The 18,165-nt window shown below is 45.9% G+C and overlaps 1 protein-coding gene across 3 annotated transcripts in view; it reads left to right on the top strand.

Annotated features, from left to right (window-relative positions):
* The first annotated feature begins 2,396 nt into the window (after nt 1-2,396).
* The window catches only part of Ssx2ip (SSX family member 2 interacting protein), a 37,462-nt gene continuing 21,693 nt past the window's right edge, over nt 2,397-18,165 (top strand). For 2 of the 3 annotated variants that reach the window (XM_021653147.2, XM_021653142.2), the window contains exons 1-4: nt 2,397-2,537; nt 15,438-15,592; nt 16,051-16,220; nt 16,908-17,120. In XM_021653147.2, coding sequence (XP_021508822.1) covers nt 15,550-15,592; nt 16,051-16,220; nt 16,908-17,120 — 426 coding nt within the window. In that variant the 5' untranslated portion in view covers nt 2,397-2,537; nt 15,438-15,549. Of the gene's footprint in view, nt 2,538-11,820; nt 11,994-15,437; nt 15,593-16,050; nt 16,221-16,907; nt 17,121-18,165 lie in introns of all 3 variants that reach the window. The other variant, XM_021653143.2, reaches the window with a different exon arrangement.

The following is an 18,165-nucleotide window of genomic DNA, read 5'->3' as shown; positions in this document are numbered from 1 at the left end:
TACCTTCTCTCAAGCCCAGAAAAGCCCCTTTCAGCTCTGAGCTACAGCTATCCTTATTTCAGGCTATTTATCTTGTCCTGTGTATCAGTGAGGATCTTCTTGGTCTAAGTAACCGAATATCTGACCCCAAAAGCTTCAGCAAAGAGCCTTTTACTATTTCAGGTGAGGAACAGGCTGGAGCTACTGTGTAGAGCCATCCAAGGTTAAGTTAGCCATTCAGTGACACTTGGATTTGGGGTCCTCCTGGTGCTTTTGTAAGATGTGCTGCCACAGTCGATGCCAAGGCAAGGGGTAAGGGAAAAGACTCCCTACTGGCTGGCGGGATGGAAAACTTCCCCTGAGCGCCCTGCTCCTTCCTGTTGCCTATTGACTAGGATCAGATCCCATGCTCAGCCCCTCAAGTCAGTCCTTACCAGAGAGGGACAGAGCACAAAAGCGTAGATCAGTGGATCTCAAAGGATGAGCTAACATCCTTGGGAGGGTCTCTCCTAAAGTCCTCTAAAGGGGATCTATGAGTTACTTTTGGTGAAACACTAAGCCATTTGCCTGAATATACAATGGGGTGTTCTAGAGGCTGCCAGAAACAGCGTCACAGACATAATGTAGACACTTGAAAACTTGTATGTCTTCTACATGTAAATAAACATGCAAATTTCTAAATACCATGGGGTTTTTAAAGCAATACAGATTTTCATGAAAGTCTACCATTTCATGTTGACATTGATTTTTGATGTTTTACTAAACTTTAAAATTTTTTCCATAGTGTGGTATTTATCCACAGATAAGACCTATACAAACGAAAGCTTTTGGGAGACCTTGTTTACTTCACTGTGTGAAGCATGTCCCAAAGGCGGAACATCTCTCAATTATTCGGACAGATTGAACTGAATGACTTAGCTAACCCAGGAGTAAGCCAGAGTGAAGTGGGAAAGATGAAGCCCCTAATTGTTTAAAAAACCGATGTCATATTAAGATATTTCTTGGGATAGGAAAAGGAGTGCTATTTTGTAGAGGGGGCAATGGAACTTTCAGAATGCAACATTAACGGGCTGATTTGGGAAGCAAGACAGCCTTGGCAGTGGTTTCTCACTAGCCTCAGCCCTGCGTCCCCAAGATGGGTCCTTTCTGTGTGTAGTCAAGGACATCTAATCTGTGTCCCTCCTCTTCTACCCACTGCTCATTTCTGCACCCTGCTCTTCCATCCAGGATTGAGGCTGTATGTAGTCCTCCTTCCTCTCTCTCTCTCTTGTTCTTTGGTGGCAGTGGTGGGTGTGTTTCTTGTTTTCCTTCCATGGTGTTTTGGTCTCATATTGCTCTCAGGAGCAAATTTAAAACTCCAGCCCGGTTTTCTCCTCTTGAGTAAATACCTGGCTAGAACCTCACCACCCTGCCCTTCACTGCGATGATTTCTCCATCTTCCTTTCCCCAGGGAACTTTAGGCGGACATGATAGGGAGACGCAGAAGGATTTGGCCATGTGCTGCTGTCCTATGTTTTCTCTACAGTGGGGCGCCGAATGGGCCTAAGGAGTTTTTCATCAACTTCTAGTTCACAAGTGCCATGTTTTTTAGTTTCCCCTGCAGCAGTCCCCTCCCCAAGTCCGTTTCTTTGCCTTAACCTTATTTGCCACTGGTGCTTTACTCACACCACCCAGGCTAGCCTCGGGCTCCCAATGTAGTCGAAGATGACCTTGAACTTCAGTTCTGCTGGCTCACCGACCCTCACGGGCGAGTTGCGTGCGGTCCTGGGGACTGAACCCAGGACTTTACGCCCATTACCCTGGCCCTAGTTTTACACGGCTTTTCGTACCACTGGCATGTTCGGCACTCACGATTCCCGAGGCCACTACCTCCCTTCTCCTGGGCCTGACCTAATTCTGGACGCCCGTTGGTGTCTCTCCATTCTGGCGAGCGCACCTGGTCCCCTTGGGAGCCCCGCTTTCGCTCCTTGAGGAGCTGGGGTTCGGGGGGAGGGCTCGGAGGCGGAGCTCTACAGCAGCTAGGACCCTCCCCGTGTCCCCGCGGAGAGCTGGGGGCGGAGAGCTGGGGGCGGGGGGCAGCGGCGGGGTGAGCCCGGGCGTAACAGGTGCGGCGGCCGCAGCTGCGCCGGGGAGAGGCGCTCGGCGTCTGCCCGGGGCTTTTCGGAGGCTCAGCCCTCTCCCGACCAATGAGAGCCGCGGTTGTTCGTCGCCTGGCAACCGGCGGAGCCAATGGGCGGCGCCAGCGCGGGGCGGGGTGGGATGGGCGGCGGGCGAGGGAGGCGGCGGGAGGCGGGCCCGGCGGGCTGGAGGCTGCGCGGAGCGGCGGGCCGGGCGGGGAGCCGCTGCGTGCCGCCGCGGGTGCGGGCCCGCAGGCTGCGGGAGGCGCGAGCCGCTCCCGGTGCCGTGACGGTGAGCGGCGGGATTGTGACGCGCAGCCGTGGAAGGGCACCGGGCTGGACGTGGGCGCAGGCACCAGGGCCGGCTCTCGGCGGGCTCGGCGCAGCCGTTGCGGCGGTTGGAGAGCGTTGTTGCCCGCCGCCTGCAGCGGGAGGTGCGAGGTAGGTGCTGGGGGAGCTTCCCCGCGCCCTTGCAGGGTGCGGGGCACGCGCGGGGTCCCCGCGGGCTCGGCGATTTCTCAGGCTGCCGCAGGACTTAGCGAGTGGTCCGCAGCTGCACGGGTAAGTGCCTCAGAGTGGTCCAGCCCCATGTTCAGGGGAAGAACTTACATCATCGCAGCGGTAGGCTTGGTTGAGGAATTATTTGGCCTCGAATTTTCCAGTGTTGTACAGTGAATGGTGAGGAATCCAGCGCGTATTTCTCCTAGTGCAGAGCTCCGGGTTATGCAAAGTCACCTGGGCCCGGGAAATAAAACTTGCCAAATAATTCCCCATCAGCACCAGTAGAGGAATCTTTACATTAACACCCGCAGTTCAGGCTCCTTCGCCCTGCCAGTCATACTCTTAACTGGCAACGCTGATGCAGTTGTGAGAACCGGGATTTCCTTCTAGAATCTAGACTGTATGGAAGGTGAAGGGCTCCCAAGCCCAAGGGTCAGAGCTTCCTGGATTTGGGATTCCCTTCCATTCAGATCGGGTTTCAGGCCTGGAGTTAGAGGAGAATAGTGCTACCATGGAGCCCACAAGGTTCTGGAAGAAAATCCTTCTAGCCCATAATTTGGTCTTGAACTGGAAAGGCCTGTATATGACATGACACGTTATGAGATTGGATAAAGTTTAAGAAGACCTGGATTAGAAAAATGCTATCTTGAAATGTAGAACAGAGGCAGATTTGTAAACTTCAATCCAGCCAGCAAAACTTAATCCCTCCAATCTCCTTACTCCCCAAGAGCCTGCAGGCCAGGAAGCTTAGAGTGTCCATTCAATCTAAACAAGGAAAAAAGAGCTGTGATCCCGTTCGACACTGTCTTGCCTGGTGTGCACGAAAGTTCCTCACACAAAATGGTTCTCTGAGAGGAGGATTAGGAATGGATAGAATTCAGACCAGGGCTTTTTTGGTGAGTGGTGGGGCCCCAACAGTCTAGTCATTTCACATCTGTACCGTGAAGATAATGAGGTCCAGGGATTAGGTAATGGGGTGAAGCAGCTTGAAGATAACTGCAGAGGCTTGGTTTTTCCAGGATGAAATGTAAAGCTCTCTCCATAACACATTGTGCCTTGTGACAAGACTTGTTAATTGCATAGCACCCTAGACTTGCTGAGGCAAGATTGTACAAAGTGGAAAAGTTAACTGTTTGTATTATCCCAGAGGCCTCAAACCCAGCCCAGTCAAGTTATATAGTTGTGTTCTCTTAAAACCGGACAGACCAGTTCCTTGGCCCAAACCGGATAGGATACAGATTTTGTGGACGTGCCCTCCTTCACTTAGCATTCAGCTAGAAATTCAGCTAGGAAGACTAGAAAACGCTTTGCCACAGTGATTTGAATGTATGTTAAAATGGGAGCCACAAGCCTTGTATGCCTGCTGCTACACAGGAGCCTGAGATAGGTGGATAGCCTGAGTTTAGGAATTCCAGGGCAACAAACAGACTCTGTTTAAAAACAACACCCTCTTGTTCCTTGGGGAACCAGACCCAGAGCCATGCACGTGCTGGCCAAAGGTTCTGTTGCTGAGGTTTGAAGACCAGTGCCCCTTTATTTTGAGGCAGGGTTGCCTTGTTACTAGCTTGCCCAGGCAGGCCTTGAACTTGCAGTTCTCCTGCCTCAGCCTCCCAGGTATCTGGAATTATAGCCCTCTGCCTCTAGGCCCAGCTGCAAAAGCGATTTTAAGTGCTAGCTTCCTGTATCCTTTACAGTAGCTGTGAACATGTGGTGGCTTAGCCATTTGTTCATCCCAAGAGGCTGTGTCTTGTCTGTGTCTTGGGTCATTGTGGTTAGCTGGTAATGAGCATGTGTCTTACCTTTAATTCATGAGCTTATGGGATGATACAGAGAAATATACCATCCATTATTAGGAAAACCTCATACCATTTGATGCTGACCCATTTTGTATAGTGTAGGAGCAGATTTATTATATGTTAATAAATTTATTCTTTGAATAAATATTTATTATCAGATGCTCAGCTGCTACTTTCCAGGCCTAAGGTTAAAAAGATGTGTTCCTCTGAATAGTCTGTACTTAGGGAGTTTTTGTGTGAAGGAAAAAAAATGCAAATGTGGAAAGGTTGTAGAAAAGAAGGCCTTTTTCAGCTGTGTCCTGACAGGTGCCCAACGAGCAACTGTTGCATTGTGTGCAGTGAAGCAGGTGCAGGTTACAGGTGGTTGGTGCCATCCCTGTGTCTGGGGACTGCAGGTGGCTGCTGGAACTGCATTAATGATAAGAGTCAACAGCGGTGCTGTGAACCTTCACCGGAAGGCAGTGAGCAATATCTGAACCGTTTTATTGGGGATTAGATTGCTTCTGATGTAGTATATGTCTGCCCGTCAGTAATTTGCGCAGTCCTCGGGGCTCTAGACTTCTGTGGTCCAGGTAATTAATACCTGAAAGCAGCCGGTTTTTCACAGGTCACGGAAATGAAGCTGACAGGAGCCTTTTAAAAGCAGCAGTGATTTCTGGAAAGCAGGTCTTTGTTGAGTTGTCTTCTGTGCCAGGCCTGGTCGGCAGAGATCAAAGGTGGTGGAGATGCAACCCACCGGTGGAAAACAGTCACCGCAGAACCCGAGGGATGGGAGGCCCCAAAACGTCAGCCTGAAGCCATGTGGGATTTGGAGAGGAGACTCTGGAACCAATAACAAGTTCTTAGTGGAAGTTAAACAGAATTGTGTGACTGTAGTTCTGAACTGCTGCTGCGTCTCCTTCCTTCAGATTCTCTCAGCAATCAGATGCTCCTTTCCACACTGGTCCTCTGCTGGTAATCCAAGAGGGATGCTAACGCTGAGACCTGCTTCCTGGGGTTGTGCTCGCTGAGTACGTGTGTCCTGATAATAGCAGAAGTTGGGAGCCTTTGGAACACTCAGTGTGTGAGAAGTGTTTGTAATTAGCCTATGTAAAATCCTTGCCCTCTGGAGGCTGAGGAATAAGGACTACAAGTTCAAGGCCAGCCTGGGCTACTAGGAAATCCCTGTCTCAAAAACCAAAGCAAAAACCTAAACAAACTGATAAAAAGCTATGATTGAGCTGGGTGGTGGTGGTGGTGGTGGTGGTGGTGGTGGTGGCTGTGGCTGTGGCTGCAGCGGCTGCAGTAGCGCCAGCGCAAGCCTTTAATCCTAGAACTTGGGAAATTTTAATTCCAGCACTTGGGGGGCAGAGGCAGGATCTCTGAGTTTGAGGTCAGCCTGGTCTTCAGAGTGAGTTCCAGGACAGCCTTGGCTACACACAGAAACCCTGTCTCAGAAAGAAAAAAGTTCTGATTGAGGGAAAGGGTTTCAGGCCGGGATAATGGCCATGGGCTTTCCAGCATGCCTGTGTAACTACTGTGTGACCCAACATAAAACCATAAGTACTGAATTGGGGGAGGTCTTATGAGTCTTGTTTTGTTTTTATGTAACTTGATTGTGTGGTTCTCATGAGTGATTGTGAATTAGTGTCAATTCACAGTGTCAAAAGGTTGGCCTCAACTTCAGTCTGCATAGCCTACACTTCCTAGGCATCTCTGGCTGTCTGTATGTTTACACAAACCCAGTTCCATTAACCTTAGTCTTCTGTCCTAAGTAACATGTTGTCTAGTACCAAACATAGGCTTTTATTTGAGAAAACGTGTTCTTTCTGCCTGATCCTGGTGTGTTTCTTTTCTGTCCTCTTTTTCTACCAGGTAGCCCATCATGACCATAGACTTCTTCATTTACTATGTCTTTCTTGCCAATTTTTTATTTTAATAAAAGTAATATGTGCTGCTTATATAATGAAAATTGGGTCTGGGTGTGGTAGTGCACACCTTTAATCCCAGTGCTCAAGAGTCGAAGGCTAGTGTTTATGTGTGGGTCCTGTGGGCGTGGGTGAATGTGTGTATAGCACTCCTGTGTGACAGGTCAGAGGACAAGCTCAGGTTTGAGTCATTGGGTGCTTTCCACCTTTTGTTTGAGACAGGGTTTGTTATTGGCCTGGGATTAGGCCACATTTTGATGGAAAGAACTAATGAGAGAGATTACATATTTCATACTTGTAGTATTTAATCTACAACTACAAACTTGGAGAAATAAAAAACTACTACCACATTCTAAAATCCTCATACATCGTGGCCCACTCAAAATATCCCAGTGAATGATGGGACTTCCCTGAGTCTGCCTTAACATTATAAAGTAGCATAGCTAATGATGGAGTGCTTACGTGACATCCATAGATTTGCCTGTCTCTGCCTCCTATCATCCAGCTCCTGGCTTTTCCGCACATTTCCTGGGATCCAAACTCAGGTCCTCGGGCTTCTGAGACAGTTTACTGATTGAGTCTTTTCTTACCCTCTTAACACAAATTCTTTTGTTAACTTGTTTTATTTATTTTAATAATAAAACAAAGGGGGACTTTGACAATAACCTCTATGTAACTATATAGAGACCCCTCAGTCCCTTTTCCATAAGGCAGTGATCACTGAACCTTGCATCATTCTGTGTCCTTTAAATACAGATTTATCACATTTGCTTCCATATACATATATAATTAAAAACCAGGTGTTACGTTCCTGTCCCTTGTAACAATCTTTCAGTTGTGTCTGCTTTATAATCGATCTGTTGTGTGTCACTCTGTGCTACCTCTTGGGAGTAGGTCCCCTTTTCCCGCTGTGCTGTTGGAGGTGAGTGCTTAGGGGTTGCAGGGTTATACCTTGAGCTGCTCCCCGCTGTTGTGGGTATGTGAGGACTGCCCCACCGCTCCAGACTAGCCTAGAGTGCATGCCTCACAGCCCTCCTGCAGCAGTTCTCGTGGCTGTGAGGACTGCCCTGCTGCCTGCACTGGAGGCTAGGAACATCACTAAGATTGTGTCCCCACATGAAACCTTTTATCATAATTTGCATCCCCACTCTATTTTATTCACCCCTTTCCCAGTTGGGAGATATGATTAGAATCCTGCCTTTGGTGGAAGAGATTGCTCTCATTTGCTGCAGGGCCAGATGGCTAGGAGAGTGGCTGTGTGGGCCGAGGCTGGAATCCTGGCTCAGCTCTCCTCATTGGCCCTGTAACCCTGGCCAAATTGCCTGCCTTAATGGTCTTGCCCATGGAAAGGAGTTAGTGCTGCAACAGAGGTGCCGTGGCGTGGGTGTGTCCTGTGTTCTGGTTGTTGTACTTTGCTCAGTTCTGCACCTGTTTTCTAATCAAGTACCTGCAGCAGTCATAAGAAATAGACATTGTGTCCCTTATCATACAGGCGAGGAGGCCAGCTTGGAGAGATGGCTTGTGGGTAGAGACTAAGCCAGAATAGGATCCCAGACATGTGACCAGGCAAGGTGGCCAGCATGGTTTACACTGCATTCCCTAACAGCAAATCTTCCAGTAGGTTAGCCATAAGCTCAACATGAAGGCAAATGAGTAACGGTATAGCAGTTTTTTAATTTGGGCCTTTCTGATATGTAGTATTATTTTCTTCACAAAGAATTCATGGCTGTTTAAGTGCTGCATGCTCACCAGTTACCTCATGCATCAGGTGCTTCTGAAGAGTTTTATCTGTGGAAAATGTCTACAGCACTGTGCCATACAGGTGAAATCATTTAGATTTTACATTTGTAAAACTAAGAGATTGAATTTAGTCTTTCTGTACTTGTAGTTAACAGAGGAGTTTGTGATAAAATCAAAAGCGGTAGTCTCCTTTAGAATGAAATTATAATTAAAGGTGTTAATCATTTTAAGTAATCAGATTCCATTTTTGAAATTAGTGATATAAATCATGCCTGTAACTGGGTCTTCAAGTTCTATGAGTGAATTTAGAAGATTACTAATGTTTAAGGAGTTAGTTTTAACAATTTTATTTTAATATTCCAACAATCTGGTAACTCAACTTGGTGATATTTTAGCAGACATGTTAGTGAACTATCTAAAAATCATGTTTAGTATTTAGAAGGCCAACTGGCTCCATGTGACTATGTTCCTCTGTAGTAGAAAGCTGTTATTTCAAGGAGGATGCGTATGTCAGAACGGGAAATAGAATAGACAGAGGTAATGGTGGAAGAGTGGGAGCAAGGACCATGAGAGCCAATCAGCCAGGGCCCAGAGGGGCCTATGAAGTCTAAAGCACCAACCAAGGACAATGCATGGTCTGGACCTAGGTCCTCTACTTATAAATACGCAATGAGCATCTTAGGCTTCATGTGAGCCCACTAGTTAGGGGAGTGGGGATTCTCTGACATGGACTATGTTACCTGCGTTTTCATCACTTCCTCCTGATGGGACTGCCCTACCAAGTCACGGGAGGAAGATGAACTCAATCCTCATGTGAACAGAGGTGTCTGGTGTCTGGATAGGGGGGACCCCTATTCTGAGGAAATAGGGGAGGGAAGATGCTGGAGGGTGGATGGGACTGGGAGGAGAGGAGGGTAGGGCCTGTGACAGAAATGTAAATTGAATTAATTAATTAAAAAGGAAGCTACTGTTTTCTGACACTTGATGGGTGTTTGCTGTGGAATTCTGATTAGGTAGGCATGTGCCTTCTCAAGCTTGAAATGCAAGTCAACTTGGAAAGAACATTTGAGAGAATACTGTTTAAAGAGGCCGTAGTCATGAAGGTGGGGATTCTGCCATACTTCTTTTCTCATTGTAGATGTAGGACAGATCTAGGGTGACCAGGACAGAGAAACAGGCACAAGAGAGCAAGCATTGACTTAGCTCCATCATCTTCCCCATTGCTGCTTGCTTCCATATACATTAGCCAGTGTGGACACACTGACTTGTCATGCGTTGTTCTTGACAATTGTGCATTTATGGGTGTACAGAAGTGTTAAGTATGTACTTAGCTAAGAGTGTAACTGCAAAAGATGAAACAAGTAACGAACGGTATGAGAAATCAGAGTAGTGGTGGTGCATACTTGTAAACCTACCATTCAGGGAGGAAGAGGCAGGAGGATCTCTGTGAGTTTGAGGCCAGCCTGATCTACAAAGCAAGTCTAAGACAGCTAGGGCTACACAGAGAAACCCTGTCTCAAAAAAAACAGAGAGAGGGGTAGGGTGGGGTGGAGGAGAGTGTCAGAGGCTAGAATAACAGTACTGTAGAGGCCTCAGGTGCTTGAGGTGATATGTACTGAGTCCTGCTCTGTGTCAGGATGAGGAGACTTCTTACTTCTCCAGAAGTCCATAAACCATTCAATGTAACATCCAGAAACATTAAATAAAATAGTAGATTCTTATCATAAAACAGTCATTTGTATTTGTAGTTCCTGATACCATTTTTTTTGTTCCATTTCATCAGGATGCATATAAATTTTAAAAAATTATTTATTTTTATTTTTTGTGATGCTGTTTAGACTGCATGCATGTGTGAGGGTGTCAGCTCTTGGAGTTTATAGACAGTTATGAGCTGTGATGTGGGTGCTGGGAATTGAACCCACATCCTCCAGAAGAGCAGTCAGTGCTCTTAACAGCTGAGCCATCTCTCCAGCCCCATAAATTAGTTTTAGAGGGGACTCAGAAATGTATCCTTTCTTAAACTTATGTTATCTAGTACTGAACAACAAATTATTCTAAAGTTGCCAGCTTAACACAACAAGCACATACTGTCTCACAGCTTCCACTTAGCAAGAATATGGGCACAGCTTCACTGACTGGCTCTGGTGCTGGGTCTCATCAGAGGCATCCTCTAGGTAGGAGCCAGAGCTCAGGCAAAATCTACTTCCAACTTGCTCCTGGCTCTTGGCAGACCTGGAGTCTTTTTGGCCTGAATGGATATCAGTCCTTGTCACATGGACTCCCAGGGATACTCAGAGCAGGATGGCTTGTTGGGTCCAGAAAGAAACCTGACAGACAGTGAAGGAAAGGTTCAAATGGAGCCACATATTCAGCCTGATTTCCAAAGTGAAATCTACCATGTTGCCTATACTGTTAGAAGCCGCTCACTAGATCCAGTCTATACCTCGGCACAGAATGACCCAAGGCTATCCCAGCAGGTAAAGGACTGAGGGGGTTCTTAGAGGCTGCCCTCTAAAGCTCTGCAGATTGTTGGGGCGTATAAGAACCTTAACCTTTAGAAAGGATAACAAACTTCTCTGGTGAAAAGAATGGGTATACTTAATGAGAACTCAATGATTGTATGAGATATCTTAGTTTTGGTGTTGAATTAGAATTTACCCTAGGACAGAGTATTTATAAGCAAGATGCTGGTGTTTGTGCAGAGGCAGTTCACAGGTGTGCCTAGATTTGAGTCTAAGATGTGCTCTGAGTGAAGTTGCCTTAAATTAATTACAGGACTCAATTTCTTTTTTTTTTAATTTTATTTTTTTCTTATCAGTTACATTTTATTAACTCTGTATCCCAGCTGTGTCCTGCTCCCTCATTCCCTCCTAATCCCACCCTTTCTCCCTCATCTCCACCGTGCCCCTTTCCAAGTCCACTGATGGGGGGGACCTCCTCCCCATTCATCCGATCCTGTTTTATCAGGTATCTTCAGGACTGGCTGCGAAGCCCTCCTCTGTGGCCTAATAGGGCTGCTCCTCCCTTGGGGGGATGGGGAGGTCAAAGAGCCAGTCATTGAGTTCCTGTTAGAAATAGTCCTTGTTCCCCTCACTATGGGAAACCAATTGGTTACTGAGCTACCACAGGCTACATCTGAGCAGAGGTTCTAGGTTATATCCATTCATGGTCCTTGGAGCTCCACAAGGACCAAATATATCTGAGCACAGGGTCTTTTCTGAGGACTCAATTTCTTAAAGACTCTGAGAATCGTTCTGACTTTTCAGCTGCTGAAGGTAGGTTTGAAAGGTGGTGGGTGAAGGAAGGGAGCACAAAATTCTGAAAACTGAGAAACGTAGCCCTGGACAGTCCTGTTGATCTCTCTGAGCCCAGTTTCCAGCAGTTGACATGGAAAAACTAATCATGAACTAAATCTGGCATAAAGAATGATGAGTTTGGAAAACCTTTCTTCCTTAAAAACAAAAACAAAACACAAAGCATTCCTTTGGGCTGGGTGAAGAAGGCAGCGGGAGCGCAGAAGCGGAGTGTGAGGCCTAGGTCCCTGTATAAGAGTTGTATTGAGCCTAGCTCAGTTTCCTGGAGTCCATTCTGATTATGGAGGATTAGTCATTGGCCAGAGTCTATGTGGGCATTCGTTCAGTTTCCAGGTCTTCTAATTGTTGATGGTCAGCTTTCTGCTTCTTCCCAGCCCTGTGTAGATCTCTGCCCAGTGTCCATGTGGACAGCCTGTTACAGGGGGTTAGATCACTGCCCAGTGTCTGTTTGGACTTCATTTTCCAGGTCTTCTGAAGATCTGTGTTCCTCTTTCCTTGAGAGCAGCAGTGACTTCTGCCTGTCTTGGAATCTTGTCACTTAGACAGAGCTGTGTCTAGGTGATGACTGTGGTGCTGCTTTTGGTTGTGATCCCTACTTGCAGATGTGTGGGAGTACATATCCAAAAAGGATCAACTAAGGTAAAGACCCTCATTGAATGGTTAGTTCTATCCCAAAGGCTGGGGTTCCATGGGGAATGAAGGAGAAGGCACGTTCTGGTGGATATTCACATTCTTGTAAATCCACCCCCCCCATCTGTCCCCATTTGGCCATACCCTTCTTCCCTCCCTCTGTCTCTGGTGGGGTGAAATCTCTGAGGCTGTGAGCCCAAAGAAATCCCCCTCGCACCTTGTTTATCCCAGATGTTTGGTCATGGCCATGAGGAAGTTGGATACAATGAACTAATACTAACTCTGGATCCCCTGTGCTAAGCAGTATGATAAATACTTGAATGCATTGTCTCATTTAATCCTATGGAGTTACCAGGGCTCAGAGAGGTTGCTTAGTGGACCTAGAGCAAAGCTGCCACCAACATGTGGTCATGTTTTCTCTTGCATTGTGTTTTGCTTAGAGTTGTGTCTCTGAAGTCCCAAAGTAAAGTTGATGCAGTTTCATCCTTCTTACCTTTTTCTTCCAGGTGCTGGGAATATCCAGTCAGGGATAAGATGATAGGGATACTTTCTTTATGGAACTGCACAGGTAGAGCAAGGTACCAATTGTCTTGGAACTGAATCCACAGCGTTTAGGACTGTGTTCAGATGTCCTCCCCCCTTTGTGTTAGGTGAGACCAATGCCTCAGAAAAACAGCTTAAAAAGAGGGAAGATATATTTTGGTTCATGGTTTTAGAGGTTTACCATCCATGACTGGCTGGTCGTCCTGTGTCCCACTCCCACTCGCAGGCCTAAGGTATGACTGAACATGCAGTGGAAAGCACAAAGGAAAAGCGCAGTACCTTGCTGGCAGTGGTGGTACATGCCATTAATACCGGCACTTTGGAGGCAGAAGCAGGCAGATCTTGGTGTTTGAACTCAGCCTGGTCTACACAGTGAGTTCCAGGATACCCAAGGTTATACAAAGAATTACTGTCTTGAAAAACAAAACAAAACAAAAACAAAGCAAAACAACAAAAAAAGACAAAACAAAAACGCCAGCTTGTCTGTCCCAGATGGGGGTGCAGAGTAGGGCAACAAACAGCCCAAAGACATTGACCCCGCAACTGATTCCTCTAGCTAGGCTCCACCCCTAAAGTTTCCAGTCCCTCCCAAACAGCGCTTCCAGCTGGGGACCTAGCCGGTAACTAATGAACCTCTGAGGCACATTCATGTTCAAACTGGAACTGGCCCATCCCTGTGTAGCTTTCCCTGCCTGATCCAGATAATGTCTCACCCCACACTTTGAGCCTGTCGGGACTGCTTTCTTTGTGGTTCTTATCACCTGCTTCTGCAGTGTCACCTGCTTGCTCTTCCCAGAATGTGAACTTGCAGAGAAGATGGCCTCCTTCGTGCCCAGAAATTGTGCCTGCTCAGTCAGATTTACTCCTCCACCCCTCAGTAAATCATGTCATGTTTTTTGCCCGTGTTAATGATCTTGGGTCTGTGCCCAGTACAGTGATACACTTGATTTGACATGTTAGATGTTAAGTTACAATTTAATAGTCAGGAACATGGACCTTTACTGTACAACTTAATGAATTGTGCATATACCCACATAATCTTAGATCAAGAGGCTTCTAGAACCCCAGAAGGCCATCATATCCGCTATTCACTTTCTCTTCCCTCGGGATAAATTGCATGTTTCTATAAATTGGCTTCGAACATTTAAAAATGGAAAGAATTCATATGAAAGTTGAGAATTCCAACACCTCTAAATACTGACTGAGCTGTTCGCACAGGGGCCGCTGTCCCTTTGGCTGCAGTTCACTGCGGCTGAGACGCAGCTGTCCGAAGCCTTGTACACGCTCTCCCATTTGCCCATGCGCCTCACCCTTCCGCCTTTGCCTGACCTGGAAATCTGTTACCAGTTGCCAGTTACAATTTCATTTGAATTTTCTTGTGGTAGAAATATGTCTCATCTGTTAGAAGGTGGAGACATAAATAGTACACAAACTTAGTCCTCTTTACTCATTGTTTCTAGTCTGTGATATTTCTTAGCCACTTATTAATTCCGCAGTTTTGTTTCAATCTGTACAGTACGCTGTTGAATGAACCAGTTTTCTATGGAACATGTTTCTGCTTTGATTTTCCCTGTTATAAAGAACACCCTGTAGATAAATGTTTGTGCACTTTTCTTCTTTTTTAATATAATTTTTTATTTATTATAATTTATTCACTTTGTATCCCAGCTGTAGTCCCTCGTTCCCTCCCAGTCCTGTCCTCCCTCCCTCAACTCCTCCCATGCCCCTTCCCCAGTACACTGATAGTGGAGGACCGCCTCCCCTTCCATCTGACCCTGTCATATCAGGTCTCATCAGGACTGCCGTTCATAGTCTTCCCGTGGCCTGGCAAGACTGCTCGCCTCTCAGGCAGAGGTGATCCAAGAGCCAGCCACTGAGTTCATGTCAGAAACAGCCCCTGCTCCCCTTATTTGGGAGCAGAGCATTTGTAGGCTGAGCTGCCATGGGCTACATCTGAGCAGGGGTTCTCGATTATTTCTGTGCATGGTCCTTGGTTGGAGTATCAGTCTCAGAAAAGACCCCTGTGCCCAGATTTTTTTGGTTCTGTTGTTTTCCTTGTGGAGCTCCTGGTCCCTCCGGGTCTTTCTAACTTCCCCTTTTTTTTATAAGATTCCCTGCACTCTGCCCAAAGTTTGGCTGCGTTTCATCATCCACTTTAATACCCTGCTGGGTAGTCTTTCAGAGGCTGTCCGTGGTAGGCTTCTGTCTTGTTCCTTATTTTTACCTTCTTCCAATGTCTATCCCACTTGCCTTTCTGAATGAAGATTGAGCATCTTCCCCAGGGTCCTCCTCCTTGCTTAGCTTCTTTAGGTGTGCAGATTTTAGTTGCACTTTTCTTCTTAGGATAAAATTGTGAGGGGCGTTACCAGATCCATATTGCCAGCTCTGTTCTTGGTGTATGAGATGATGTTTGAGATGATGAGTCACGTAGGAATGTTCCTTTCCTGCATCTGTGCCAGACTGGGGTGTAAAATATAAAGATCTGCTAGTTAGGAAAACAAAACATGGGGACACTAGCCAAGAAGGTTTCATCTTCTCATTTACATAAATAAGATCTGTACTTTAAAGGATATAATGTAAAAATTTCCCCTGTTATATGTTATGCTGTACCTTAGAGCCAAATCAGGTACTGCATATCTTGGGAAACCACTAACCTTGATACTCATATATACAATTTATAATACACACACAGTTCCCAGCACTCACGTGATGGCTCAACCATTTTTAACTCCAGTTCCAGAGGATCTGATGCCCTCTTCTGACCTCCATGAGCACAAGGCACACATATGGTGCACATAGATACATCCAGGCAAAGGATTCATGTGCAAAAAACTAAATTAAAAAAAAATCAAAGAACATAAAATTATTTTTTGCACATTGGCTTTCACTGGGTTTCATCTTTTCAATTAGATGCCCGTGTCCCTTGCTTCCTGAGGAGATGCTCACATGGAAGAGTGACAAGCTGTCGTACATTTGTGAGCACTGACCCACCTCCTCAGGTACCCTGGCTCTGGAAACTGCTATGGGAGATTGGATGACTGTTACAGATCCAGGTCTGTGTGCAGGTAATTGAGTCCAGACACCACCGCAAGGAATCTCTGAGAAAAACATGAATTACCACAGACACTGAAGATGAGCTCATACCCGGATCTCATTTGCAGTAATGCTATAAAAAGCCGAGCTGTGCTTTGGGAGGGGGCAATAGATTATTTATTACTACTTTGGAGGGCAGCTTTATGCACTTGGAATATATTTACTGGCTCCTTCAGCCCCTGATCCCTTTCATTACATAAGCTGAGTGGCACAGTGTTAGTCCTGTTTTTGTTAAACCCAGTAGTGCGCTCATTGAACATAACTTCCAAAAAAGAGCACCAGTGTGTTCGTGTCATTTTGCTTATAAAAGTACATAGAGTTCACATAAAAGTGTGTTTGCCCTAACTTTAAAATACTTTATATAAAATTCAGAATCTTTGGTAATGGAGACTTAAGTTTTATAATTGCCTGAATGCTTTTTTATTTTCAGAAAACAAAAATCTCTCTCAATATACCTCAGAAACAAAGATGTCTCCATCAAGTTTATACTCCCAGCAAGTGCTATGCTCTTCAATACCTTTATCAAAAAATGTGCACAGTGTTTTCAGTGCCTTCTGCACAGAAGAGAACATTGAACAAAGTATTTCATATCTGGATCAGGTAATGTGTTTCTTGTAATAAGCAAGCGCATGAGTCATATTTATTATATACTGGGAAATAGCAAGGCTAGAAAAGCATTTGCCAAGCCTGAGTGGCCAGAGACTTGGACATGTGGAGAGCTGCCCTGAGCTTCTGGGCTGACACAGGGCTGACTGCTGTGTCTTGCAGCACCTGGCCTCCTGCTGTCCCACGCTCTGCCACTGGGAGTCCAGCCCTCAACTTTATTGATAAAAACCTGGGTAGCTTATGCCAGGGCACAGGTGACTGTTCAAAAGGGTCTAAAAACTTATCAAAGAACTTAAAGATATTTGTGTTCATTCTTAGAATATTTAATATTAATGATCTAAGAATGGGTTTCTGTTTTCTCTTTTTTTCCTTTTCACTAAGTTGTCTGTTAATCCACTGAAAAACAATTTACATATTGAAAGTGTCAGTTGACAGTATATTATGTCCTGCACAAGGTTTTGAATATGTGTGTATTGTGGAGTGGCTCTGATGTGCCCAGAGTGAGTTTCGTTCTGTGTCGGGGTGATTTGAGGTCCACGCAGCAGTTCTTGAGAACCAGCACATCGTTACTTACTTATCACTTGCAGTGCACTTGCTCATTCGTGCCAAACTGAAACATCCTGTCCTTTGACCAACATCTTCCCGGAGATAAGGCTGCTAAGACACATTTTCTCCCCTCAGGAACTGACTACCTTCGGTTTTCCTTCCTTATATGCGGAACCCAAAAGTAAAGAGACGAAAAGAGAGTTAAATATAGTTGCTGTTCTCAACTGCATGAATGAGCTGCTTGTGCTTCAGCGGAAGAACCTTCTGGCCCAGGAAAGTGTGGAAACACAGAATCTGAAGCTGGGCAGTGACATGGACCACCTGCAGAGCTGCTATGCCAAACTCAAGGTACACGCCTTCATCCTTCTGGCTTCAGTGCTCTGCCACAGGGCATAGCACTCTGGGTGGCTGTGGGCTTCGGACGAGACTCAAGGCTGTGTTCAAAACCTGAAGATCTTTCAGATGTAGGTAAGAGTGATTTTTAGTAATTTTCACAGTGGTTGCTGTGGTTCTTGCTGTGTATGCCGAAGGCCTTGATTTTATTGTTTCGTGGCTTTCCTGAATCTGCAGGAAGAGTTAGGAAATACTCATGTTCTGGGGGAAATCAGGGTTTCCTCACCTCATCCAGCCTTGCTTGGTAAAGGAGATGCTTCATAAACATTGAGCTCTCCCACCCCAAAATAATCCCACGGTATGGTACTTATTATCAAAGAGCAGGGCTCAGGGATGAGCGAGCCAGGCAGCAGCTGACGGGAGTCCCCATGCTACATAGAAACTGTAGTTTCCTGGGACCCCTGGTAACCTTTCTCTGTAAAAGGATCACATGCTTTTCACATGTGATCCTTCCATCTTACCATGTAGGATGCTGTTGCTGATTCCTGCTCTGCTTGCTTTTTCTTCCTTATAAAAATGCTTTTTCATGTTTTTCTATAAAAATATGTTTTCCCCTTAGAAAAGAGGAACAAGCATTTGAATCATGGTACAAGAAAGTTTAACATTATAGTTGCATATTATTAAGGATATAATCCATACAAACCATTTTCCCTCAGTATTCTGTAGAAGGACCTGTTTTAAAAAGTCTTTGTGAGTATGTGTATACTCTTGACATGTTGGTTTTCTTGTGGTTTTCTATCTTTTGTCCCTGGCCCTCTTTCTTGTGTATCTACTTCCTACCCTACTCCTAAGAACAGATAAGGAAAACCAAAGTCGGAACCTTGACTCTGTGTCTCTGTAGGAGATGGTGGTTTCACTGTGACACTTGCAGAGTGGTGGAGTGTGCCGCGAAGTGCATGTGGTGTGCGCTGCCCTGGTGAGCTCCTAGTTAGGGATGCTCTGTTGAAGAGTCACAGCTCCTCCACAGCACATGCCCTTTTAGCCTGTCACTGCCTCGTGT

Source organism: Meriones unguiculatus, chromosome 10 (genome assembly GCF_030254825.1).
Source record: "Meriones unguiculatus strain TT.TT164.6M chromosome 10, Bangor_MerUng_6.1, whole genome shotgun sequence".
NCBI lineage: Eukaryota > Metazoa > Chordata > Mammalia > Rodentia > Muridae > Meriones > Meriones unguiculatus.
This window is presented reverse-complemented; position numbering and strand designations above follow the sequence as displayed.